This window comes from Hemitrygon akajei, chromosome 11, assembly GCF_048418815.1.
Source record: "Hemitrygon akajei chromosome 11, sHemAka1.3, whole genome shotgun sequence".
In the NCBI taxonomy this organism is placed as follows: domain Eukaryota; kingdom Metazoa; phylum Chordata; class Chondrichthyes; order Myliobatiformes; family Dasyatidae; genus Hemitrygon; species Hemitrygon akajei.
The window spans coordinates 13,230,312-13,254,323 of NC_133134.1; the positions used below are offsets into that span (position 1 = coordinate 13,230,312).

General features: G+C 42.1%; 2 protein-coding genes across 3 annotated transcripts in view; one reads left to right on the top strand and one right to left on the bottom strand.

Moving 5' to 3' along the window:
* The window catches only part of LOC140735324 (uncharacterized), a 59,241-nt gene extending 41,327 nt beyond the window's left edge, over positions 1-17,914 (bottom strand). The window contains exons 1-2 of the mRNA XM_073060234.1: positions 17,347-17,914; positions 3,883-4,050 (exon numbers count right to left, since the gene is read on the bottom strand). Coding sequence (XP_072916335.1) covers positions 3,883-4,050; positions 17,347-17,823 — 645 coding nt within the window. The 5' untranslated portion in view covers positions 17,824-17,914. The remainder of the gene's footprint in view (positions 1-3,882; positions 4,051-17,346) is intronic.
* The window catches only part of slc5a10 (solute carrier family 5 member 10), a 216,363-nt gene that overhangs the window by 153,859 nt on the left and 38,492 nt on the right, over positions 1-24,012 (top strand). The window lies entirely within an intron of this gene.

Below are 24,012 nucleotides of genomic sequence, written 5' to 3' on the forward strand. Positions count from 1 at the left end.
GAAGGCAAAGATGATGGAGACAGCAGCCAGAGAACTGGAAATGAATACCAATGAATTGATCCACTTGACCCGAAACAGGAGTGTGTGGGCCATGGCAGTCAAAGCTCAAACTGGGCACGGCACCTGATGATGATGATGATGAAGAAGTAGACAGACCGCATCATTTTTTCCCCCCCAGGGTTGCAATGTTTAATACCAGAGGCAGTTAAGGTGAGAGGGGTATTTTCAATTGAGATGTGAGGGGAAGTTTTGGTTTTAAACACAAAATGGTGGATTCCTTGAATATGCTGCCTGGTGAGTGGGGGGGGGGGGGTGCCTTTTAGGGACTTTTCAGAGATGTTTAGGCACATAGGCACATGAATGTGAGGGAAATGGAAGGATACGGCACAAGGGATAAGTTTAATTGTCCATTTGATTACTAATATATTTAGTTCAGCACAACATTGTGGTCTAAAGGGCCTGTTTCTGTGCCATGTTCTAAAATTAGGTTCTAAATAATACTGTAAAAGGGAATTAAAGGGTTAACATATGAGGACCATTTGATGACTCTAGGCCTTTACTCACTGGAGTTTTGTAAGAATGAGAGGGATCTCATTGAAACCTGTTGAAAGGCCTAGATAGAGCGGACATGGAGAAGATGCTTCTAATAGTTGGAGAATCTAGGATCAGAGGACACAGCCTCTGTATAAATTCCTTTAGAACAGGAATGAAGAGAAATTTCTTTAGCCAGAGGGTGGTTAATTGGTGGAATTCATTGCCAGACACTGTAGAAGCCAAATCATTAGCTATATTTAAAGATATCAGCCTGAAATGTTGACTGTTCGTTCATTTCCACAGATGCTGCCTGACCTGCTGAGTTCCTCCAGCATTTTGTGTGTGTTTCTTTGGATTTCCAGCATCTGCAGACTTTCTTTTGTTTATACTTAAAGTTTGATAGGTTTTCAATAGGAAGAGTGTCCAAGATTACAAGGAGAGGGCAGAAGAATAGGGCTGAGAGGGAAAATCAATCAGTCCTGTGGTGGAGCACTGATGGGATGAACGGCTTAATTCTGCTCCTCTGTCTTATGGCTCACAAAGTCAAAGACAGTGGTACAGGTCTAAACCTGGGTTTAGGCACAAACTCAGCTACTGCCTGTGTAGCATTTGCAAGTACTTTTTGTGGCTATCTGGGTTTCTCACATCCCAAATACATGAGTTTGGTAGATTTCCATCAGTGAAGGACAATGTTAGAATTTGGAGGGAACTGATGAGAAAGTGGTGCCTGTGTAAATAAGGAAATCACGGTCTCCAAAGACATGGCGAGATATAGGACATTTTGTCTTGTTTGACTATTATTCTCTAATGAGGACTAAACACAAGGCACATGGGAACAGAACCCTCAACAGATATCCTTCAAGTGATTCTGCATTCTGATATGGAACACGGTTTCATCAGTCTCAACTGTCCAAATCCTAGAGCTCCCTCTCCAATAACACTGTGGGAAAAGCTCTACCAGAAGTTCAAGGAGGCAGCACCACAACACCTTCTTAAAGGCAGTAAGGGTTGGCCTTTCATAAGTTCACCTTTTGCCTGTGAATGGTAAAACAGTTGAGTCCTAAACGGGGTGGCGCGGTAGAGTAGCAACATTCTACAGTAGCCAGCTGTAAGATTGGGGTTCGATTCCTGCCACTGTCTGAAAGGAGTCCGTGCATTTTCCCTGTGACTGCGTGGGTTTTCTCCGCGTGCTGTGGTTTCCGCCCACATTCCAAAGACGTACTGTTAGGATTAGTAAATTGTGGACTTGCTATGTTGGTGTCAGAAATGTGGCAACCTTTGAGGGGCTGCCCAGCTCAGTCTTCACAGATTTGCTTTGACACAAGTGACACCTCGTCAGTGTATTGTTTCAATATACATGTGACAAATAAAGCTAATCTTTAGGTGGGTCAGGTGTTTCATAAGAACAAAAGAACATTTGACAGCAAGTTGAAGAAATATTAGAGCAGATGACCAAAAGCTTGAGGCAGGGTGCTTTTCTTTACTACTGGGACAGGAAATGTTCATTGGAATTTATACAATTGAATGCAGAGGTAAAAAAAAAATCAGATAAATATACGGGTGATTCTTTCCTCTCCCATGAAATAGATTACATTGCTTTGACTTGTTATAATTTATACAGCTCGAACTGAAATATCAGTCCACTTCCGGATCCAAGAGATGGCAGCCTAAAAAAAAGATTCTGGCATGAATGTGAATTAAAATGGAAGCCTGTTAGCCAGTACCAGATGCTCAGAGCTTAGAGTTCAAAGGTGATTGTAAAGTGATAATACTATTCGGCTTGTTAAAAGAAATAATCTGGATAATAATTCACTAACAAAGATAAGTCCATAGTTGAGATGCGGATTTCCCGTAGCACTAAAGCTGGTGTAACAAAAGGCTTTTTTTAAAATCAAGGGTGTTTTATTATTATAGTATGTAACATTTTTTGCAATATCGTGTTATCAGCAAAGAATGATTATTAGAGTGATACTTGGCATAGATGGAATATCTCAAAGAACAAATGCATTCATTGGCCTCTTTAACAGGTACCTTGTGTTCCACGTGTTGTGCATTCAGAAATGCTATTCTGCACGTCACTGTTACGCTGTATGGTTATTGGAGGTACTGTCGCCTTCTTGTCAGCTTGAACCCATCTGGCCATTCTCCTCTGACCTCTCTCATTAACAAAGCATTTTCACTCACACAACCACCACTCACCGGATGTTTTTTGCTTTTCACACCGCTCTCTGTAAACTCTAGAGGCTGCTGTGCGTGAAAATCCCAGAAGATCAGCAGTTTCTGAGATCCTCAAACCACCCCATCTGGCACCAGGGTCAAAGCCTCTTAGATCACATTTCCTCCCCTTTCTAACGTTTGGTCTGAACAACTGAACCTCTTGACCATGTCTGCATTGCTTTTATAAACTGAGCTGCTGCCACGTGGTTGGTTGATTAGATATTTGCATAAATAAGCTCTACCTAATAAAGTGACCTCTGAGTGTATGATATACAGTACTAGGTGTGAATGGTCCACTCCCACTCCTAATTCATATGATCAAACCTGTAATCACTCATGTTACTTTCCCTGTACAGATGTCTTGCTCTTTATATATTCTTTAACCAGAGGGTGGTCAATCTGTGGAACTTACTGCCAAACGACCAGGGAGGCCAAGTCATTGCAGCGTGATAACAGGCCCTTCCAGCCCACACCGCCCAATTTACACCAATGTGACCAATTAACCTACTAACCAGTTATTCTTTGGACGTGGTCACAGGGAGAATATACAACTCCCTACAGACAGCAGCGAGAATTGAACCTGGGTTGCTGGCGCTGTACAGTAGTTGCATTATGCTAACTGCTACGCTATCGTGCTGTGTATTTAAAGCAGACATTCTTGATTAGCAAGGGTGTCAAAGGTTACATGGAGAGGCAGGAGAATGGGGTTGAGAGGGATAACAAATCAGCCATGATGGAATGATGGAGCAGACTTGATGGGCTGAATGGCCTAATTCTGCTCCTACATTTTATCGTCTTATATGATGGACAGTTCCTTTCTGAATCCTTAAGAAAATTGATGCCAGCCATGGAAATGGGAAAGGACTTTGGATACATGTCCATACTAATTCAGATGAAGCCACACACTGAAATACATTAACTTCTACACAAAGAGATAATGGATCTTTGAGTATCCTAGTGCAAAAATCCAGGAGGAGGAGGATTTTTTCTCTGTCTCTCCTCCCAGTGCAAAGGCATTTCATCTTTAAAAAAAAGTGACCATCTGATGGACTTTATCTTTCAACTGTGAATCACACATGACACCATGGCTGATCAGCCTGGCTGTCTACTCATTTCCTCACTTCCACTTACTTTCAGCATTCCCATATGCATTCCCGTATTCTGGCACATCTTCAGGAAATATTTGATGTTAGTCTCATCATGAATGATGTAGACAGGAACCTTCCTCTTGAAGCTGGCATCCAGCAAGTCTTTGAAGATATCGATGTCTGTAAATAGGTCCATGACAACAGCAATTACCTAGGAACAGGAAGAAAGCAGTTAATAGTCATTTGCTCTGATGTTTGATTAGCCAGGGCAAAGGTTACGGGGAGAAGGCAGGAGAATGGGGTTGAGAGGGATAATAAATCAACCATGATGGAATGGCGGAAAAGACTCAATTGGCCGAATAGCCTAATTTTGTTACTACGTGTCATGGTCACATGACAGTGATTGCAGCGGTTATTGGAACACTTTACAGTACCAGCTATAAGATCATGGTTCAATTCCCGCCATTGCCTGTAAGATGGTACGTTCTCCCCATGACCGTGTGAGTTTCCTCTGGGTGCCCTAGTTTCCTTCTACGTTCCAAAGTTACAGTTATTAACAAAATGTTCGAGGAATTCAGCATTAGGGTTAGGGTCAGCAGGTCGGGCAGCATCTACGGAAGTGAATGAAGAGTTGACATTTGAGGCCAAGACCCTTCATTAGCCCGGACTCTTTCTTTTCCCCTTTCCAAAGATGCTGCTCGACTTGCTGAGTTCCTCCAGCATTAGGTGTGTGTTATCTGGATTTCCAGCATCTGCAGGATCTCTTGTGTTTATGGTTAGTAAGCTGTGAAAATGCTATATTGGCACCGGAAGCAGAGACATGAGGGCTGCTGGCAGCACGGGTTCAAATCATGTTGCTCAGTGACACAAATGACACATTTCACTGTATATTTCGATGTTTATGTGACAGATAAAACTAACCTTTAAGGATCTGTAGACCAGTGAGACTACTACTGCTTGTGGCTGAAACTCATTTCACGGCTAGTAATAAATGAAATTCCTTTCAGATGGGGTTGGCTTAGAGAAAATATTTCCACATAAAAAATAGAAACTAAAACTGCAAGTAACCGAGGAATTAAGGAGAAAGTTATTTACTCAGTGGTTGATGAGGCCAGAAGTATGATTCACAGGTTCATTACGGAGACAATAGGAGGATGTGCTGAAGTTAAACAGTGTGAAGGACATTAGTGAGACCCATTGTAAACTTGGGGGACCATGCATCTGCCTAAAGCGGAACTTCACAGTGGCCAAACCTTTTAATTCTGATTCCCATTCTGACACGTCAGTCCATGGCCTCTTCTTGTGCTACATTTGTCTTAACAACCAACACAGCCCGAGGATGTGCTCAGGGTAACCCGTAAGCATCGCCACACGTTCTGGCACTAACGCAGCATGCCCACCATGTTCAGCAGAATACACGCAACGACAGCAGCAGCAAGACAACAGCCTTCCCCTCCCTCCCACCTACACACCCACTCACACAGGCAGCGTGACGTTGAAAATAGACTGAACACTGTAATTATCAGTGAACACTTCCACTTCTCACCTTACAAAGGGAACATCTACGGAGAAGAACGTGAGCTCACGTGGCCTTTACCAGGTTTCCCAAACCACTAACATTCACAGCAGATCGTGAGGAAGGCTCTTGACCCGAAATCTCTCTTTATTCCTTTCTTAAATGCTGCCTGATCGGCTGAGTTCCTCCACCATTTTGTATGTGTTTCTCCAGATTTCCAGAATGTCTTGTTTATGAATCACAGCATATTCTGGTTTTTATTGTAGAAAGGTACTCTTCTGCTCTTCCCCCTGTCCCATCGAATCCTTTACCTTCTCATTGAAGGGAGTTTCACATCTAGTAAATGCTAGTAATAGCATTTCCCACACAGCTGAACTCCTTCAATGATATACCTGAACGTCAGCTAGACTTTTCTGCTCAATGTTCTCGAATGACTATTGATAAGATAGACCCTCAACCTTGTAATCTACCTCTACCTTACCGTCTACCACCACAGCACTTTCTGAATAAAGTTTTATTCTGCATTGTTATTGTTTCCCCTTGTACTATTTCAACATTCTGTGGTAATGAAATGATTTATGGATGGAATGCCAAACTAAGTTTTTCCAACTGTACCTCAGTACCTTCATAAACAAATTTACCAATTCTAATTTACCAACGGAAAGAGTACTAACAATGAATCAGAATCAGATTTACTATCACCAGCATATGTTGTGAAATTTGTTAACTTTAGGCAGCAGTACAACTAAATACATGAACAAAAGACATGATAAATAAATATAGTGGGGAAAAAACTAAATCACATTAATTACACACACACACACACACACACACACACACACACACACACACACACGAAGGGTGATTGATAAGTTTGTGGCCTAAGGTAGATGGAGTCAATTTTAGAACACCTAGCATATTTATTTTTCCAACACAGTCCCCTCCTACATTTACACACTTAGTCCAGCAGTCGTGGAGCATACGGATCTCGGACCTCCAGAAAGTGTCCACAGCAGGGGTGATTGACAAGTTCGTGGCCTAGGTAGAAGATGAGTTATTAACTTCAAACTTTCTGCATATTCACTCAAAGAGTTGAACTACATGTGTATGTAAATGTGCTAGGTTTTCTAAAATTGACTCCTTCTACCACCAGCCACGAACTTACCAATCACCCCTCATATGTCTATTAAATTGTTATGTTAAAATAAGTAATACAAAAAAAAAACAGAAATTTAAAAAAGTAGTGAGGTAGTGTTCATGGGCTCAATGTTTATTTAGAAACTGGATGGCAGAGGCTGTTCCTGAATTGCTGACTGTGTGCCTTCAGGCTTCTGTACCTCCTTCCCAACGGTAACAATGAGAAGAGGGCACATCCTTGGAGGTGGGGTCCTTAATGATGGATGTTGCCTTCCTGACGCACCAATCCTTGAAGATGTCTTGGATATTACGGAGGCTAGTACCCATGATTGAGCTGACTAGTTTTACGTTTCAGCAACTGACATCGATCTTGTGCAGAAGCCCGCTCGTACCAGCGGTGATGCAGCAAGTCAGAATGCTCTCCTTGCTATATTTGTAGAATCTCCTCAAACTCTGAATGAGCATATAGTCTCTGTCTTGGCTTCTTTATAGCTGCATCAATACGTTGCGTCCAGGTTAAGTCCTCAGGGACACTGACACCCAGGAACTTGAAATTGCTCACTCTCTCCACTTTTGATCCCTCTATGAGGTTGGGTTTCTGTTCCTTCATCTTACCCTTTCTGAATCCGCAATCAGCTCTTTGGTCTTGCCGACATCGAGTGCAAGGTTGTCACTGTGACACCACTCTACTAACTGGTATATCTCGTTCCTGTTTGCTCTTTCAACACCAACTGAGATTCTGCCAACAACGGCTGTATTGTCAGCAAATTTATAGATGCTGTTTGAGCTGTGCCTCGCCACACAGTCTCGAGTATAGAGAGATTAGAGCAGTGGGCCAAGCACACATCCCTGTGGTGCGCCAGTGTTTATTGTCAGCGAGTTGGAGGTGTTATTTCCAATCTGCATGGATTGCAGCCTTCCAGTTAGAAAGTCGAGGATCCAGTTGCAGAGGGAGGTTCAGAGACCCAGGTTCTGTAGCCTTCCGATCTGCATCATAGGAACGCTGGTGTTAAATGTTGAGCTTATAGAACCATCGCTGGAAGGGAGATGTGTACTTTCTGTACATTTTTTTCCTGGTGAACTCTGCAGCTCAGATCCAGAAGCTGATTCATTGAATCAGGATGTTGAGGAGAACCCACTACACAGTTACTGACCTATTTCAATATGTAATGTAGATAGAGAAGTCCAGAAGAGATGCACTAGAATTATCCTTCGAATGAAAGAGTTAATGTATGTATTCACTGGAGTTTATAAGAATGGGGGGGGGGGAGGGGGGATCTCATTGAAACCTATTGAATACTGAAAGGCCTGGATAGAGTAGGTATGGAGCAGATGCATCCTTTGGGGCGGGGGGGGGGGGGGGGGGTTGTCTAGAACCAGAAGGCAAAGCCTCAGAATAGAAGGGCATTCCTTTAGAATAGAGATGGGAGTTTCTTTAGCCAGAGGAGGGTGAATCCGCCAAGTCATTTGATTTTTTTTAAAAAAACAGCAGAGATCAATAGGTTATTGATTAGTAAGGGTGTCAAAGGTTACAGGGAGAAGGCTGGTGAATGGGGCTGAGAGGGGTAATAAATCAGTCATGATGGAATAAATACAAATTTGATTGGCCTAGAATCATGGACAAGTGGCCTTATTCTTCTATGTCTCACTGTCTTAATTACATCAAAATGGAAGATTAGTTAACAAAATTAGGAAAAAAAATGTTGAATTTCCCCATGGGGATGAATAAAGTATCTATCTATCTATCTATCTATCAACCCTCAGCCAAGGTGTTGCAAGCTGTGCAGTTTCAATATTTAACATGCTACTGAAAATGTTATCTATACATGTAGTCAATTTCTTATACCAAGTTGAATTTAGTTTGAATTTCATCCTTATAGTGTTGGAATTTTAGGTTTTACAAATAAACACTTGCATTATACGAATAGATAGCATACATTACTGTTATGCCACGGGCGAGGTCTCGCTCTCAGAATTCACCGAGCCCCCGGGTATTTCAGTACCTCCAGGAGCAGCGCCGTCAATGATCCAATTCCTTGCCAACGTTGCTGACTGAAGCGTCACAGGAAATTGGAACATCGAAGCAGTGGGCGCAGTTGTCAAAGGCCTCTCTACTCAAGCAATGTCTCTCTCTCTCTCTCTCAACGGTGAGAGAGTCTGCTGGCTTGAGTTGGGGGGAAACTCGAATCAGTGACGCTACAGAACGTAACATCAGAACAGCGAGTTGCGGGTCTCCCTCTTACTACAATAGGTGCGATATCTCTTTCTCCGCCATTGGTGACAGAGAGGGCCTGTTGAAATGTTGGGTTGGACAGTACTTTTTAAATGGACTCTAGATCATGGTCTCTAGGGGTTTGCTATTGCGTGGTGGGTGGGTGTGGGGGGAGAGGGGGGCTTTGGGGTTCTAACATTTTTCCGTCATTCATTCCTTGGAATTTATTTTCTCTCTGTTTTGTGGATGTCTGTGCAGGGCAAGGATTTCAGGTTGTATACTGTATACATTCTCTGACATTAAATTGAACCACTGAACCAAGCTTGTGATATCAATATTATAGTATTTCAGTGTGATATTTCACATCATCTCAAAAGGTTTCTTAGGCAGTTCATCTGATCAACCATTCTAGTTAACCACTCCCACCTCCCACTCTATCTATTACCCCCATCACAGCGACACTTTAAAGCACTTTTATACTGCTAATTACATTATAAATACCTGCTGCTATTTATGCACATTGTATTCCATATGTACTTTAAACTCAAATGTATTATAATTATTGAATGTTGTTTTCTCCCCCAAGATCAAAGTAAATTTATTATCATAATACATATATGTCATCATATACTGCCTCAAGGTTCTTTTTTCAAAATGGACATTCACAGTAAATACAAAGAAACTCAATAGAATTAATAAAAAACTAAACACAAAGATGGACAAACAACCAATGTGCAAAGACAGCAATTTGTGCAAAAAGAAAAACAAAACAATAATAGATAAATAATATTGAGAACATGAGTTAGAGAGTCCTTGACAGTGAATCTAGGGGTTGTAGAATCAGTTCAGTGTTGAGATGAGTGAAGTTACCCACTCTGTAAGACAATTCAGAAATTTTTCATTCACTGCAGTTTCAAGCATTCAGGCTTACTAATGCCAGAAACCGACGGGAGTGAAAATGAAACAATTTTGCTACTTCAACAAGTTAGGTACTATGAAGAATTTGAGAAGCATCAACAAACATCTTGAATGAAGATCATTAATAGCATTAAATAAAGGTAGTCCAATATCTACACTAGGTGCCTGCACTGATGTTCATTTACAGTCAAAAGAACATGGCAGCATACACTGGATGAATTCCTCCGTCAATAAATATGAGGAACTACAATTTTACAATACTGTAGTAATATTTGTAGTGTTCTGATTTGTTCTGCATTTCAGTTAAATACATAATTCATTACTCAAGTTATCTTTTTTATATCTTTTTAAATATTTCTATTAAACTTTTGTAGCCAAAATGCATATAATATTTTAAGTGTGGGTACAGGCTTATAGAGCAGTATTAAGGGAGCTCTGTATTGTCACAGGTCTTTTCCTTCAAACAAGATGTTAACCAGGACTCTGCACGTTCTCTCAAATGAAAGATCCTATGACAATATTTCAATTAATATCCCCAAATTCTCCTGCAAGCAGACTACAAACTTGTCGCGGTTTGGATCATTGCGTGCCTCAATGAACAGGAGAGCTATGTTGACTGAAGTCAGAACTTTATGTTTCAGTTCTTGGTAGGGCCACCTATGTCAAACAGGTCAAAGGGTAGAGGCCAGACTAGGAGTGGAGCACCAGTCCTCCAGGTTTAGGGGTTCAGCTTGGGGCTAACAACCCTGACTGGTAAAGCAAAATTGTTACGGAAACAGCAATGAAGAATCCTTCTACACGAGTTTGACAGTATTCCAGAGTCTCCATCCGGGACTTGCATGACTGATAGTAGTGAAAACCGAGAGGAAGCCACCAACGTGATGAAGGAAGCTGTGAACACCGTCAGAGATGGAGGACCTTCATTGCTGCCCCAAATGCCAGCAGCATAATGGACAGTAAATACTAAGTATCCTCAGATTCTGGCCAATATTTAGAACGTAGAACAGTACAGCACAGGAATAGGCCTTTCCAATGTTCAAAAGTTCAAAGCTATATATTACACCACAAAAAATAAATAAATTAAATCCAAGTTTATCTGATCAGTGTTTCCGATGTAACCAAGAAACTGGTACTTTTTTACATTCTACATGGTCTTGTTCTAAAATTCAACCTTTTTGGACAAATTTAAGACTTTTACTGGAACAAATTACGGGAATACAACTTCCTCATAATCCAATATTACTTTTACTAGGTGATATTGAAGGGATAAAACCGAAACTCAAACTAAATAAATATCAGAAAGAATTCATAAAAATTGCACTGGCAGTAGCCAAAAAGGCTATTGCAGTTACTTGGAAATCGGATACATATTTAAGTATAGATTGTTGGAAGAAAGAAATCTATGGCTGTATTCCATTAGAAAAAATTACTTATAATTTAAGAGATAAATATGAAACATTTTTGAAAATTTGGTGCCCTTATTTACAAAAGACAGGACTAAATATATAGGTGCTCTGAAGATGAAACAAAAAACAAAAGTTCAAAGCTCAACGTAAATTTATTATCAAAGTACATATGTCATCATATACTGCCCTGAAATGTATTTTCTTGCAGGCATTCACAGTAGAACAAATAAATACAATAGAGTCAGTGAAAAACTACGCACAAACTAAGAATGGCAAACAACTAATGTGGAAAAGACAAATTACGTTAATACAAATAAAAGTAAATAAATAATAGAGTTAAAGCATCCTTGAAGGTGAGTCTGTAGGTTTTGGAGTCAATACTGTGATGAGGTGAGTGAAGGCTCCTCACTGGCTCGAAGGGTAATAACTGCTCCTGAACATGGTTGTGTACTCAATCAGCATTTCTTAAACATTATAGTAAACACAAAGTACACGGCAGATGCTGTGGTCAAATCAACATGTACAAAAGTTGGATGAACTCAGCAGGTCGGGCAGCATCCGTTGAAATGAGCAGACAAGGTTTCGGCCTGAAATGAGCAGACAAGGTTTCGGCCTGAAATGTTGACTGCTCATTTCAACAGATGCTGCCCGACCTGCAGAGTTCATCCAGCTTTTGTACGTCTTAAACATTATTATTTGTTGGAGATGACTATTATATTTCCTATTCATTGGCACTTGCCTCTTTGACTCTAAAGTGCTTTGAGACATAACATGCCATCTACACTGTAGATTGAACCCAGTAGCCTGCCTAGCTTTAAAGTTCCTAGAGAATCAGTACGTAGAAATTCATTCCTGGTTAGCAGAGACGGTTCAGTCATTGGGGTGAATTAGATCTTTGCCTCTAAAATTCAGTCTATTGAAGTGTCTAGAATCAATTTCCAGAAAGTAAACATGTTGCTGTGGTAACAAAAGGTGCAACAGAAGTCAGTTTCTTATCTTTATTTGACTCAGGAATAATGGAAGGTTTAAGATTCAACATTTAAGAACAGCTCCTTCCCCTCCACCATCAGGTTTCTGAAAGGACAATGAACCAACCCATGAACACTACCTTACCATTTTTAATTTAATGATTTTATTTATTGAGATACCACGTGGAATAGGCCCTTCTAGCCCTTTGAGCTGTGCAGCCCAGCAATTCCCAGATTTAATCCCAGCCTAATCATGGGACAATTTACAATGACCAATCAACTTACCAACCGGCAGGTTTTTGGACTGTGGGAGGAAACTGGAGCACCCGGAGGAAACCCATGCGGCCACAGGGAGAATGTATAAACTCCTTATAGGCAGCAACAGGAATTGAACCCTGATCACTTGCACTGTAAAGCATTGTGCTAACCACTACACTACTGTGTGCTTTTTTGTTCACTTTTTGCACTGCTTATTATATTTCTCACTGTAATGTTTTTTAAAATGCATTGCACTGTTACAAAACAAGTTTCACAACACATTAGATGTTAGTGATATTAAATCTGATTCTGAAATGCCACAGAATCACTTGAAGCAAAGCCTATTTCAATACTTCTCATCAACAGCATTGAGCATACACTGGGAACAAGACTCAGTCCTGGGTTTGTTTGTCTCTACCTCTTTAGTCTTCACCCTCTCTGGTTCAAAGTTTAAAGTTCAAAGTAAAATCTATTACCCAAGTATGTATATGTCACCATATACTGCCTTGAAATTCATTTTCTTGCAGGGATTTACAGGACAATAAAGAAATGAAATAGAATTTACAAAAAAAACTATACATAGAAGAACTGACAAGTAACCAATGTGCAAAAGAAGATAAATTGTGCAAATAAAATAATACAGAGAACATGAGTTGTTAAGTGTCCTTGACAGAGAGTCGGTAGGATGCAGAATCAGTTCAGAGTTGAGGGGAAAATGTTAACCACTCCGGTTCAGGAGCCTGATGGTTGTGGATAATAACTGCTTCTAAACATGGTGGAGTGGGGCTTAATGTACTGTACCTGTATCTCCAGCCTGATGGTAACAGTGAGAAGAGACCATGGCCTGGATGGTAGATGGTGTTTGTTGATGGATGGTGCTTTCTTGTGACAGGCTCCATGTAGATGTGCTCAATGATGGGGAGGGCATGTTTCCAGTGGTGGGGGAGTCTAAGTTCAGAGCCTCAGAATAGAGGGGCATCCTTTTAGAAAGGAGATGAGGAGGCATTTCTTTAGCCAGAGGGTGGTGAATCTGTACAATTCATTGCCACAGGCAGCTGTGGAGGCCAAGTCTTTATGTATATTTAAAACAGAGGTTGATAGGTTCTTGACTGGTCAGGCCATGAAGGCAGAAGATTGGGACAGAGGGGGTAAAATAGATCAGCTGTGATGAAATGGCAAAGCACACTCAATGGGCCAAATGGCCTAATTCGGTTCCCATTATCTTATCGTCTTTGCCTGTGATAGACTGGGCTGTGCCCTCTACTTTCTGTAGCCTTTTCCAGTCCTGGGCATTGGTGATTCCATAATAGGATGTAATGCAAACAGTTAGGACATTTTCCACTGTGCATCCGTAAAAGTTTGTTCTAAGTGACGAGCAGGATCTCAACAAACTTCAAAGTCGAGGCACTGCTGTGGTTTCTTTGCGATGGCACTCACATGCTGGATTCAGGCCGGATCCTCTGATATGATGATGCCAAGCTACTGACCCTCTCCATCTCTCTCCAGCCACTGTTCTTCCCAGGCAACCATTGAAGTGAATTTTATCTATTGACTTAACATTGACAACCACCCAATCCTCAGAGGGGTCAACAGTGAAACGATGAGCAACTTCAACTTTGTGTAAGTCAACGGCTCAGCCCAGATCCGACTGCAACTAACATTTTGATGCAAACAAGAAAAAGAGATGCCAGTGGCTTTGGTGGGTTTGAAGAAATTTGGTTGGTCACCAAAGACACTCGCAAATTTCTACAGATGAGCCATGGAGAGAACTCAAGACTGGCAACATCATCACCTGGTATGGAAGCACAGGATCAGAAAAGAAACCACAGAGGGCTGTAGATTCACCCAGCTCCATCATGGGCCCAAGCCTCCCCAGCTTTAGAATTGGGTTTAACATCACTGGCATATGTCAAGAAATTTGTCGTTTTGCTTCAACAGTACATTGAAATACATAGTAATAAAAAAAACCCTAAAATACAGTACATACAGGTATATATATAAATAAATTAAATAACTAGTGCAAAAAGAGATTGAACAAAAATAGTGAACTAGTGTTCATGGGTTCATTGCCCATGCAGAAATCTAACGGCAAGGGGAAGAAGCTGTTCTTGAGTGTGTGTCTTCAGGTTTCTGTACTTCCTCCTTGATGGTAACAATGAAAAGAGAGACGTCTGGGTGATGGGAATCCTTAATGATGAATGCCGCCTTTTTCAGGCATTGCCTTTTGAAAGTGTCCTGGATGCTAGAGCCCACGATGATGCTGCTGAATTTATAACTTGCTATGGCTTGTTCCAGTCCTGTGCAGTGGCTCCCCCCCTCACAGACCAACTGGAATATCTGTAGATATTCCAAATACAACCAACTGGAATATCTGTAGATATTCCAAATACAACCAACTGGAATATCTGTAGAAATTTGTGAGCACCTTTAGTAGCATAAACCTCCTCAAACTCATGAAATATAGCTGCTGCTGTGCTTTCTTTGTAATTGCAATAATATGTTGGGTCCAGGGATAGATCCTTAGAGATGTTGACACCCAGTAACTTGAATCTGCTTACCCTTTATTTCCACTTCAGATCCCTTGATGAAGACTGGTGTTTGTTGCCCTGACTCCCCTTTACTGAAATCCACAATTAGTTCCTTGGTCTTACTGAGAGTAAATGCAAGGTTGTTGCTACGACACCACTCAACCAGCTGATCGATCTGGTTTCTGTACACTTCCTCGTCACTACCTGAAATTCTGCCAACAATAGCTGCGTCTTCTGCAAATTTACAGATGGCTTTTTGAGCTGTGCCTTGCCACAGTCACGGGTGTAGAGAGAGTAAAACCACTGATCCTTGAGGTGCAGTGTTGATTATCAGCAAAGAGGAGATATTTGTGATCCACACAGACTGCAGTCTCCTAGCAAGGAAGTAAAAGGATCCAGCTGCCAAGAGAGGTAGAGAGGCCCAGGTTTTGGAGCTGTAACATTAGAGCTGATGGTACGGTTGTGTTGATTACCACGGAGGGCACATTTTCAAAAAGCTCTGCCTCAAGAAGGTGGCATCCATCATTGAGGACCCTGCCCAACCATATGCCCTCATCTCATTGCTACGGTCTAGGTGGTGGTTTAGGAGACTGAAAATACACATTCAGCATTTTAGAAGCAGTTTTTTTCTCTTCCACCATCAGATAGTTCTGAAAGGACCATGAACTCTGCCTCATTTTTTGCACTACCTACCTATTTTTATGCATTCCTCATTGCAACTTATAGTAACAACAAATACCACAACAGACAGTATTGTGCAAGAGTCTTGGACATACTAGATTTTTTATGGTTTCAGATGATACAGCCTCAATAGGACCCTGATCTCAATATCATTGAGGCTGTCTGGGATTACCTGGAGAGAACGAAACAAGTGAGAGAGCCAGCAACTGTAGAAGAACTGTGGCAAGTTCTCCAAGATGCTTGGAACAACCTGCCAGCCGATTTTCTTACAATACTGCATGACAGTGTACCTAAGAAAATGATCCAGCTTTAAAGGCGGGGGGGGGGGGGGGGGGTGTCACACCAAATATTGACATATTGACATGATCTAGTTTTTTTTTACTGTTTACTGCTACTTACAGTAATTTGTTTATATTTAGAAACTTTTTATTTCATTATTTTTGAAAGCATCATCACTTTACGGATTTCTTTACGAGTCTAAGGTTTTTGCACCGTGCTATATACACACACTCAACGATTCGGGAACAGCTTCTTCCCCTCTGCCTGCAGATTTCTGAATGGACATTGAACCCAGGAACACTGCTTCTTTTAATTTTTATTTTTGCACTACTTATTTAATTTAGCCAGTTAATATATACTTACTGCAAGTCACATTTCCCCCTTATGATCATGCATTGCACTGCAGTGCTGCTGTAAAGACAAGTTTCATGACATATGTCAGTGATAATAAACCTGACTCTGATTCATTCCCTAACCGCTCATTGTGCTATCACCAGGCAGATTCAACAGAGACAAGATGACTAACTTTATAAACTGAGAGGAAATGTTTACCAATGTTACTCCATCCAGGTGTCAGAATCTCCCACAGCAGGAACACTTAAACTTTGTTCTATGAATGCAGTACATTAATTTAAACTTAAGTTTAAAGAGTTAAATTAATGTTTAAGAGTTAAGTTAAAGAGATGTCAGGGGTAAGTTTTTTTTACTCAGAGTGGTGAGTGCGTGGAATGGCTGCCGCAACGGTGATGGAGATGGATACAATAGGGTCTTTTAAAAGACTTTTAGATAGGTACATGGAGCTTAGAAAAATTGAGGGCTATGGGTAAGCCTAGTAATTTCTAATGTAGGGGCATGTTCGGCACAACTTTTTGGGCCGAAGGGCCTGTGTTGTGCTGTAGGTTTTCTATGTTTCTAACACAGCACTAGTTACACAATTAAGATTCTAAGCATGGATGATAAGGAAACTAGGTACTAAATAACTTAAGTCTGCTAAATAACACTTTGGTGTAGGTGCTCTCTAAACCCATATCCCTCTGCCAATTCTCTTCCAATGTCCCTTGAGGCATCCTACTAAAATGCTTATATTGGTGTCTAACCAATGAAACTGTTTTAGAATTTTCTTTTCCTGTTTTATTTGCGAAGTTATTTGAACCAACTTAATTTCCAGTGGGTGACATGCCCCACGTCCCACTCCAAGACCCCAATCTAAGCTGACACCCGTACAAACTGAGAGAGTTTGGTGCCGACTGAGTATCGGCCGTAAGGTACAGGAGTAGGATTGGGCCACTGGCCCCGTTAAGTCTTCTCCACCATTAAATGGCAGATGATTTTCAGTTTTAAATCTCATTCGCCTGCCTTAATCTCGCAGTACCAGGCAGCTCAGCGGAATCAGAGATGCTGTGTGTAACATCCAATATTGAACCACGAGCCCTATCTCAACTCCTTAAGAGGAATGGAAAGGGCTCTAATCAGAGGGGCAAGTTTACTTTCCCACCCATCCCCAGAACTTCAAAGAAACAGTCTTCACCACAGCACTGGGATCCTACTGGCGGGGGTTCTACCTTATGTTCGTCCCGACAGGTGCTACGCAAAGTTTCTCTCACCTTCTGTGCTTGGCTGATCATTCGGCGGAACATCTCCTTGATGTGGACGGAGCCCTCCATGGGGGGCTGCGTGTACACGTTCGCGCGGGTCACCCCGCGGTACCCAGAGCAGTCCGGCCAGCCCAGGTCCAAGCTGGGCCGGGACACGTCCGAGGAGTCGGGCCAATAGTGCAGCGAGAGAGGCGTGCGCTTCGCTTCCCGACCCGGCTCTTCGCCGGCTTCATTCCGCCAGCCGCCGACCCCTTCCTCGTCCAGGAAATCCCTAACCGACCTCAGGATCTGCTGGATGTCCAGCTCGGAGAGGAACTCCCGCAGTTTCTCCTTGGCCACCATATCATTGAAGGCGTGAATCCCCCCCGCCACCAGCGCCTCCAGGGCCAGCCTCTGCCCCTCGCTGTAGAAGAACTCCGGCTTCGACTCATTCGTCCGAAAGTTGACGTTGCTCTGGTCCAGGCACTGCAGCTGGGACAGTGCCATTCCTCACAACCCTTGAGACCGGCTCCCGACCGGCCGAGTGCAACCCCGCCACTGACACGTCGGTCGCCGGCGCCTCCCCGCAACCCTGCCCAGTCCGGCCACTCCCCTTCAGGTAATCCAAACCACACCCAACGTGTCCATCGCAACCACGAGTTAGTTTCCTTTTAACACCCGTGTGCCCATAAAACAGGAAGCTGACTCAGCCGGGTTGGGTCCCCTCAAGCCACAGTCCATCCGCTGGTCGGGCTGGGTTACCTCCCGCAGAACCGTAAGCCGCGCTGGGTTCCTCCGGCCGGCTGTCCGCTGATGGCTTATTTACTATTGCCACAGGCCCTGAGACAGGGTGAAAAGCTTTCGGTTTATGCCGCGACCAGGTTTAATGTCACTGACGTAGTGAAATTTGTCCTTTTGCGCAACGGTCCAAAAACATTAAAAAAAACACAATAAACTAGAATAGGAAATACAAGACGCTGGGAATCCAGGGAACACACAGATAAATACATATAAATAAATAAAATAGTGCTAAAAGAGAGCAAAACTGGCGGGGCGGTGTTCACGGGTCTATTCACTGTTTAGAAATCTGATTGTGGAGGGGTAGGAGCTGTCCCTAAAACTTCATGAGTGTGTGTCTTCAGGTTCCTGTACCTCCTCCCTGATGGTGACAATGAGAAGAGGGATGGTGGGTGCCCTCAATGATGGACGCCACCTTTTGGAGGCATTTTGAAGGTGTCCTCGATAAGGGGGTTTCCCTACATTAGAGCGTCAAGGAAGAACAAAAGCAGGCCAGGGACAAGGTCGATTGGAGAGAGGGAGAGTTCATCTTTATTGTACAAGAGGTCAGTTTAAGAGTCTTACAACAGTAAACTTGAACCTGGTGGTAGTAATGTCAGCCTTTTGTACCTTCTCCCTGAAGGGAGTGAGGAGAAGAGAGAACAGCTGGGGTTGGTGGGGTAGGTTATAATAGTTTTGGCTACCTACTTTCCCTAAGGCAGTGGAAAGGGTGGTCAAGAGTCCATCCAGGGGAGGTTTCCAGGCAGCATTTACAAACAGCTTTCTACTGATTGGTCAGGGCATGAAGGGATCTTGGGGAGAAGGAAGGATATTGGAGCTGAGAGGAACATTGGATCAGCTATGATGAAATAGTGGAGCAGACTCGATGGGCCAAATGGCCTAATTCTGCTCCTATGTCTTATGGTCATATGTGTTGGTGCGTGCGTTAACATAAGAGGTTCTGCAGATGCTGGAAATCCAGAGCAACAAGCACAATGCTGGCGGGACTCAACTGGTAAGGCAGCATCTCTGGAGGGGAATAAATGGTGGACATTTGGACCAAGACCCTTCATCATGACAAAGAACTCGGCCTGAAATGTCAACTGTGTATTCATTTCCACAGATGCTGCCTGACTTGCTGCTGAGTTCCGCCAGCATTTTGTGTGAGTTAGACTGCATTTACTATTGCAGGGATGCAGTTCGGACTCTGAGCTTCATGTGAGCAAGGAATTTCATTGAATAGTGATGCATATGACAGTAAATGAATCTGAATCAGAAGAGATTGATACAGCTGGGAAACAGGCCATTCGGCCCAATGTGTCCTTGCTGTCCAAGTTGTCTACTTGAACTAGTCCTATTTCCTCATGTTTGGACCATATCCCTCTTAACCTTTCCTACCCATGTATCAGTCCAATGTCTTCTAAACATCACAATCGTACCCTCCTCTATCACTTCCTCTGGCAGCTCGTTCCATTATCCCCCTCAGATTCTTTTTGTAAATCTTTCCCCTCTTGCCCTAATGCTTGCCGGTGGTGTAGTGGCATCTGCACCAGACTTTGAGGCAAGTGGTCCTGGGTTCAAATCCAGCCGGCTCCTCGCACGCATTCCATCCGTGCTGGGTTGACCATCAAGCTAGTAACTTGGCCTCATAAAAAAACACAGACAAATACTAAAGAAACGGCAAAGTTGCTGCGTGATGTGCCTCAAGTTGTGGAGAGGAACTAACTTCCCCTCCCACCCAATGCCCTTTAATTTTAGACTCCAATACTCTGGGGAAAAGCATTGTGACAATTCACCTTAACTCTGCTCCTCATTAATATATGAACCTCTGTAAAGTCAACCTTTAGACTCTTATGCTCAGGGAAAATTGTCCCCACCTATCCTTGTAGCACAAGCCTTCCAGTCCTGGTAACATTCTTTGTGAACTGTTTCCATTCTTCCTGTACCCAAGCAAGCAGAAGTGTACAAAATAGACAGGTGTCTTCTACAACTGCGATGTGATGTCCAAATACTTGTACTCAATGCCCCGACCAATGAATTTCTTGCATCTCCCTTCAAGCCACAAGGGGTTTCCCCAGTGACCAAAGCAAAACTGCAAAACTGAAACACTCAGCAGGCTGAGCAGCATCTGTGGAAGAAGGGAGAGAGGAAGTTAATATTCGGTTCTCATAGGGTTACAGTACAAAACAGGCTCATCAAATCTGCACTGATCATCAAACCACCCATGTTACACTAACCCCACATTTTCCGAGACTTGCCCCGTCACATCAGAATCAGGTTTATTATCATTGTCATATGTATTGTTTTGTGGCAGCAGTACAGTGCACTACATAAAATATACTATAAATAAGAATAAGAAATATATTTTTAAAAATCAGTTGTGCAGATGAGAGCAGCGATAGTGAGGTAGTGTTCATAGGTTCATTGTGCATTCAGAAATCTGATGACAGAGGGGAAGAAGCTGTTTCTAAAAGCAGTTGTCTTCAAGCTTCTGTGCAACATTCAGAGTTGTACCAATGAGCACATCTATATGAAACACTGTCGTGGGAAAGCAGCATCCATCATCAGGGACCCCCACCACTCAGGACATGCTCTCTTCTCATTGCTGCTCCCGGGTGAAAACCAATCTGAAAAGCTCATTAAGGGCCTCAGGAAAGCAGCATCCATCGTCATCGTGCTCTCTTCTTGCTGCTCCTTTCAGAAGAAGGTACAGAAGCCTCAGGACCTGCACCACCAGGTTACTACTCCTCAACCATCAGGTTCTTAAACAAGAGGAGATAATTTCACTCAACTTCACTTGTTCCATCACTGAAATGTTCCCCCAGCCATCAGACACACGTTCAAACATCTTCATCTCATGTTCTCGGTAGTTATTGTTTATTTATTATTATTATTATTTCTTTTTGTATTTGTAATTTGTTGTCTTCTGCACTGTGGTTGAATGGCCAAGTTGGGCAGTCTTACATTGATTCTCTTAAAGTTACTATTTTATTATGGATTTGTTTTATTTATTTTGAAATTTGTAGTAAATTTATTTACTTTGAACTTTGAGGGTAGTGGTGGGGGTCCTTAATGATGGATGTTGCCTTTTTGAGCCATTGCCTTTTGAAGATGTCCTCATTGGTTAACCTCGAGGGCCAGAGGAGTCCTGAAGGAGTTAACTCCGTTCTCCTTTCCATTGCCTATGCTGCTAACTGCATTTTCTGTTTTTATTTCAGATTTCCAGGGTGGGTAGGTGGGTGGGAGGAGGAGGTCAGTACTTTTGCTGTTGCTTGTGCAGGGGGATTTGGGGGCTTCGATGTTTCTATCGTTCTATGACGTTTCTTTGTTTTGTAGATATCTGTGAAGGGGGCAAATTTCAGATTGTATACTGTATACACACTCTGATATTAAATGTACTTTGAAACTTCCAAACTTTGAATTGTAGATAGTAGAATGGTTTTGCCACTGATCGTAATGTGTTTGCCCACCTCCTTCATGTTATCTAACCATCCAATCGGGATTGTAAAACTGCCAGATTATAAACGTGCTTGGCCACAAGTATAAATGTGTTGCCCACCCCCATCACTCATCCTGGTGTTTAGGTGATAAATGCAGCATTGGGAAACACTCACAAAACCACGTGGAAGTGAAACAGATGCCAGTTTTCAAAGGCATTTGAGAGTGGCTGCAGTGTAATTGTAGCAAATAAATATCTCCACCACATGCTAGCGGGTATCTGAACGTTCTCTGTTCCATGGAGGCTTCTCTGGACTACAATCCATTCACGGGTAAGGAATGCGCTCTGTTTTTTTTTCCCCAGAGGAATATCAAACCTCTGGGGAAAAAAAAACTGAGACAAGTGGTTTTGCAGATGCTACAAATCTTAAGTAACGCACGCAAAATGCTGCAGGAACTCAGCAGGTCAGACAGCGTCTATGAAGGGAAATAAACAGTTAATATTTTGGCTGAAACTCTCCAAAGGGATGGAAAGGGAGGAGTTAGATGCCAGAGTAAGGTGGTGGGGTGGGGTGGGGGGGGGGGGGGCTTAGATGGAACCTAGGTCTGACCACACAAGTATATTGATCAGTGATCGGCAAATCGTTTACTGAGTCTTGGCCTGAAATGTCGACTCTATTTTCCCCTCTATAGATGCTGGCTGACCTGCTGACTTCCTCCAACACTTTGTGTGTGTTGCACTGAGAGTACTTACCTGTGTGATTTTGAATTTAGCTGACTGTTGCATCTCCCTTTTAATGATTTCAAACAGTCCATTCATGCTTCATAGCCAGTGAAGCTATCTTGAAGTTTTGCTGACTGTTAAGTCCATTACTGTTCCAGAGGTTATTTTGATTGTACAAAAGCTTGGAACTTCCAAAGTGATAAATCAGATCAGTTAGCTGCGACAAAATAAAAATAACTGTATAGATTAAAGGTTCAAATGTTCATTTATTATTAAAGTATGCATCCATATACAACTCTGAGTATTCTCTTCTCCAGATAACCACAAAACATAGAAAAAACATGAAAGTTGTTCGGAGAGAAACATTAAACCAACCACTGCATAAAACGAACAAGAACTTTGGTTCCCCCCAAACCCACCCCCTCCATCTGCTCAAAACAGGACAAGAGCGTAGACTCCAAACCCACTTCCCCCTTCACGAAGTGGTTAAGATTAGTTTTATTAACATTAAATAATAATTTTCCACAGAGGCTGAGTCTTCAGTATAGAACCTACATGTAATAGAGTTTATTAATTCATCTATTTCAATAAATATACATAAAATAGATGGTTTATCAATAGTGAAAGAATAAGGATGAATTGGCAAGCTCTATTAGAGTGCAAGCAGAGAAATAAAAGTGGTAATCAACCTCTTATTTCCCTTGATAGGTTTGGACCTGTTGTTAGAATGCCTTGCTGCTGATTAAGGACATGAAAATCATTACATAAAGTCAGGACAATTTCCTCCCATATTCTTCCATTGTCAAGGCTGGAGACTGAAAACATAAGCACCAATGAAAGAGTGATATCTGATATTCAAGTGCCAAAATATGCAGGATAAAAAGCTAGAGAGACTTCCTCTCCACTCTCCCTCCCCCCCCACCCAAAAAAAAAAGTCAGCAATACCTGGGCTGAAAAATAAATCTGGAGCAGAAATTATTGCGATTACACAATAGATTCCTCAGCGCCTGAAATTGCAAATCACTGAAGGGTCTCAGTCTGAAATGTTGGCTTATTCCTCTCCTGACCTTCAGAGTTCCTCCAATGTTTAACGTTTGTTGTAAATAGTGGGTTGGTCCAAGCAATGTGAATGCACTAAAGTGGAAGCTAATTCACTCACAGGACTTGGGTGTTATATGGCAAAACCAGCACCTATTACCCATACCCAATTGCCTTGTAGAAGTAGGTGAGAAATCACCTTGTTCATCTGCAGCAATCCTCCAGATGAAAGCACCTCCATGACCAGCAATGATCAAAGTTCAAAGTATATATATGTCACTATATACTACTTTCAGATTCATTTTTTTGTGGCCATTCAGAGTAGAACAAAGAAGTATAATACAATCAGTGAAAACACTACACACAAAGACTGACAAGCAATCAATGTGCAAAAGATGATCTGCAAATACAAATAGATAAACAACAAACAAACAAATAAATTATATATATAAAATAGTTAGAACACCAGTCCATGGTTGAAAGGTAATAAATGTTCCTGAACCTGGTGGCATGGACGTAAAGCTCCTGTACTTCCTATATATAATATAATATATATATAATCATAATTTACTATTATGTATTGCACTGTACTGCTGCCACAAAACAACACATTTCATGGAGTGAGAAGAGATCATGGCCTGGATGCTGGGGTTCTTGATGATGAATGCTTCTTTCTTGTGATAGCACTCCTTGTAAACTTTGCGATGAACTGGTCTGCA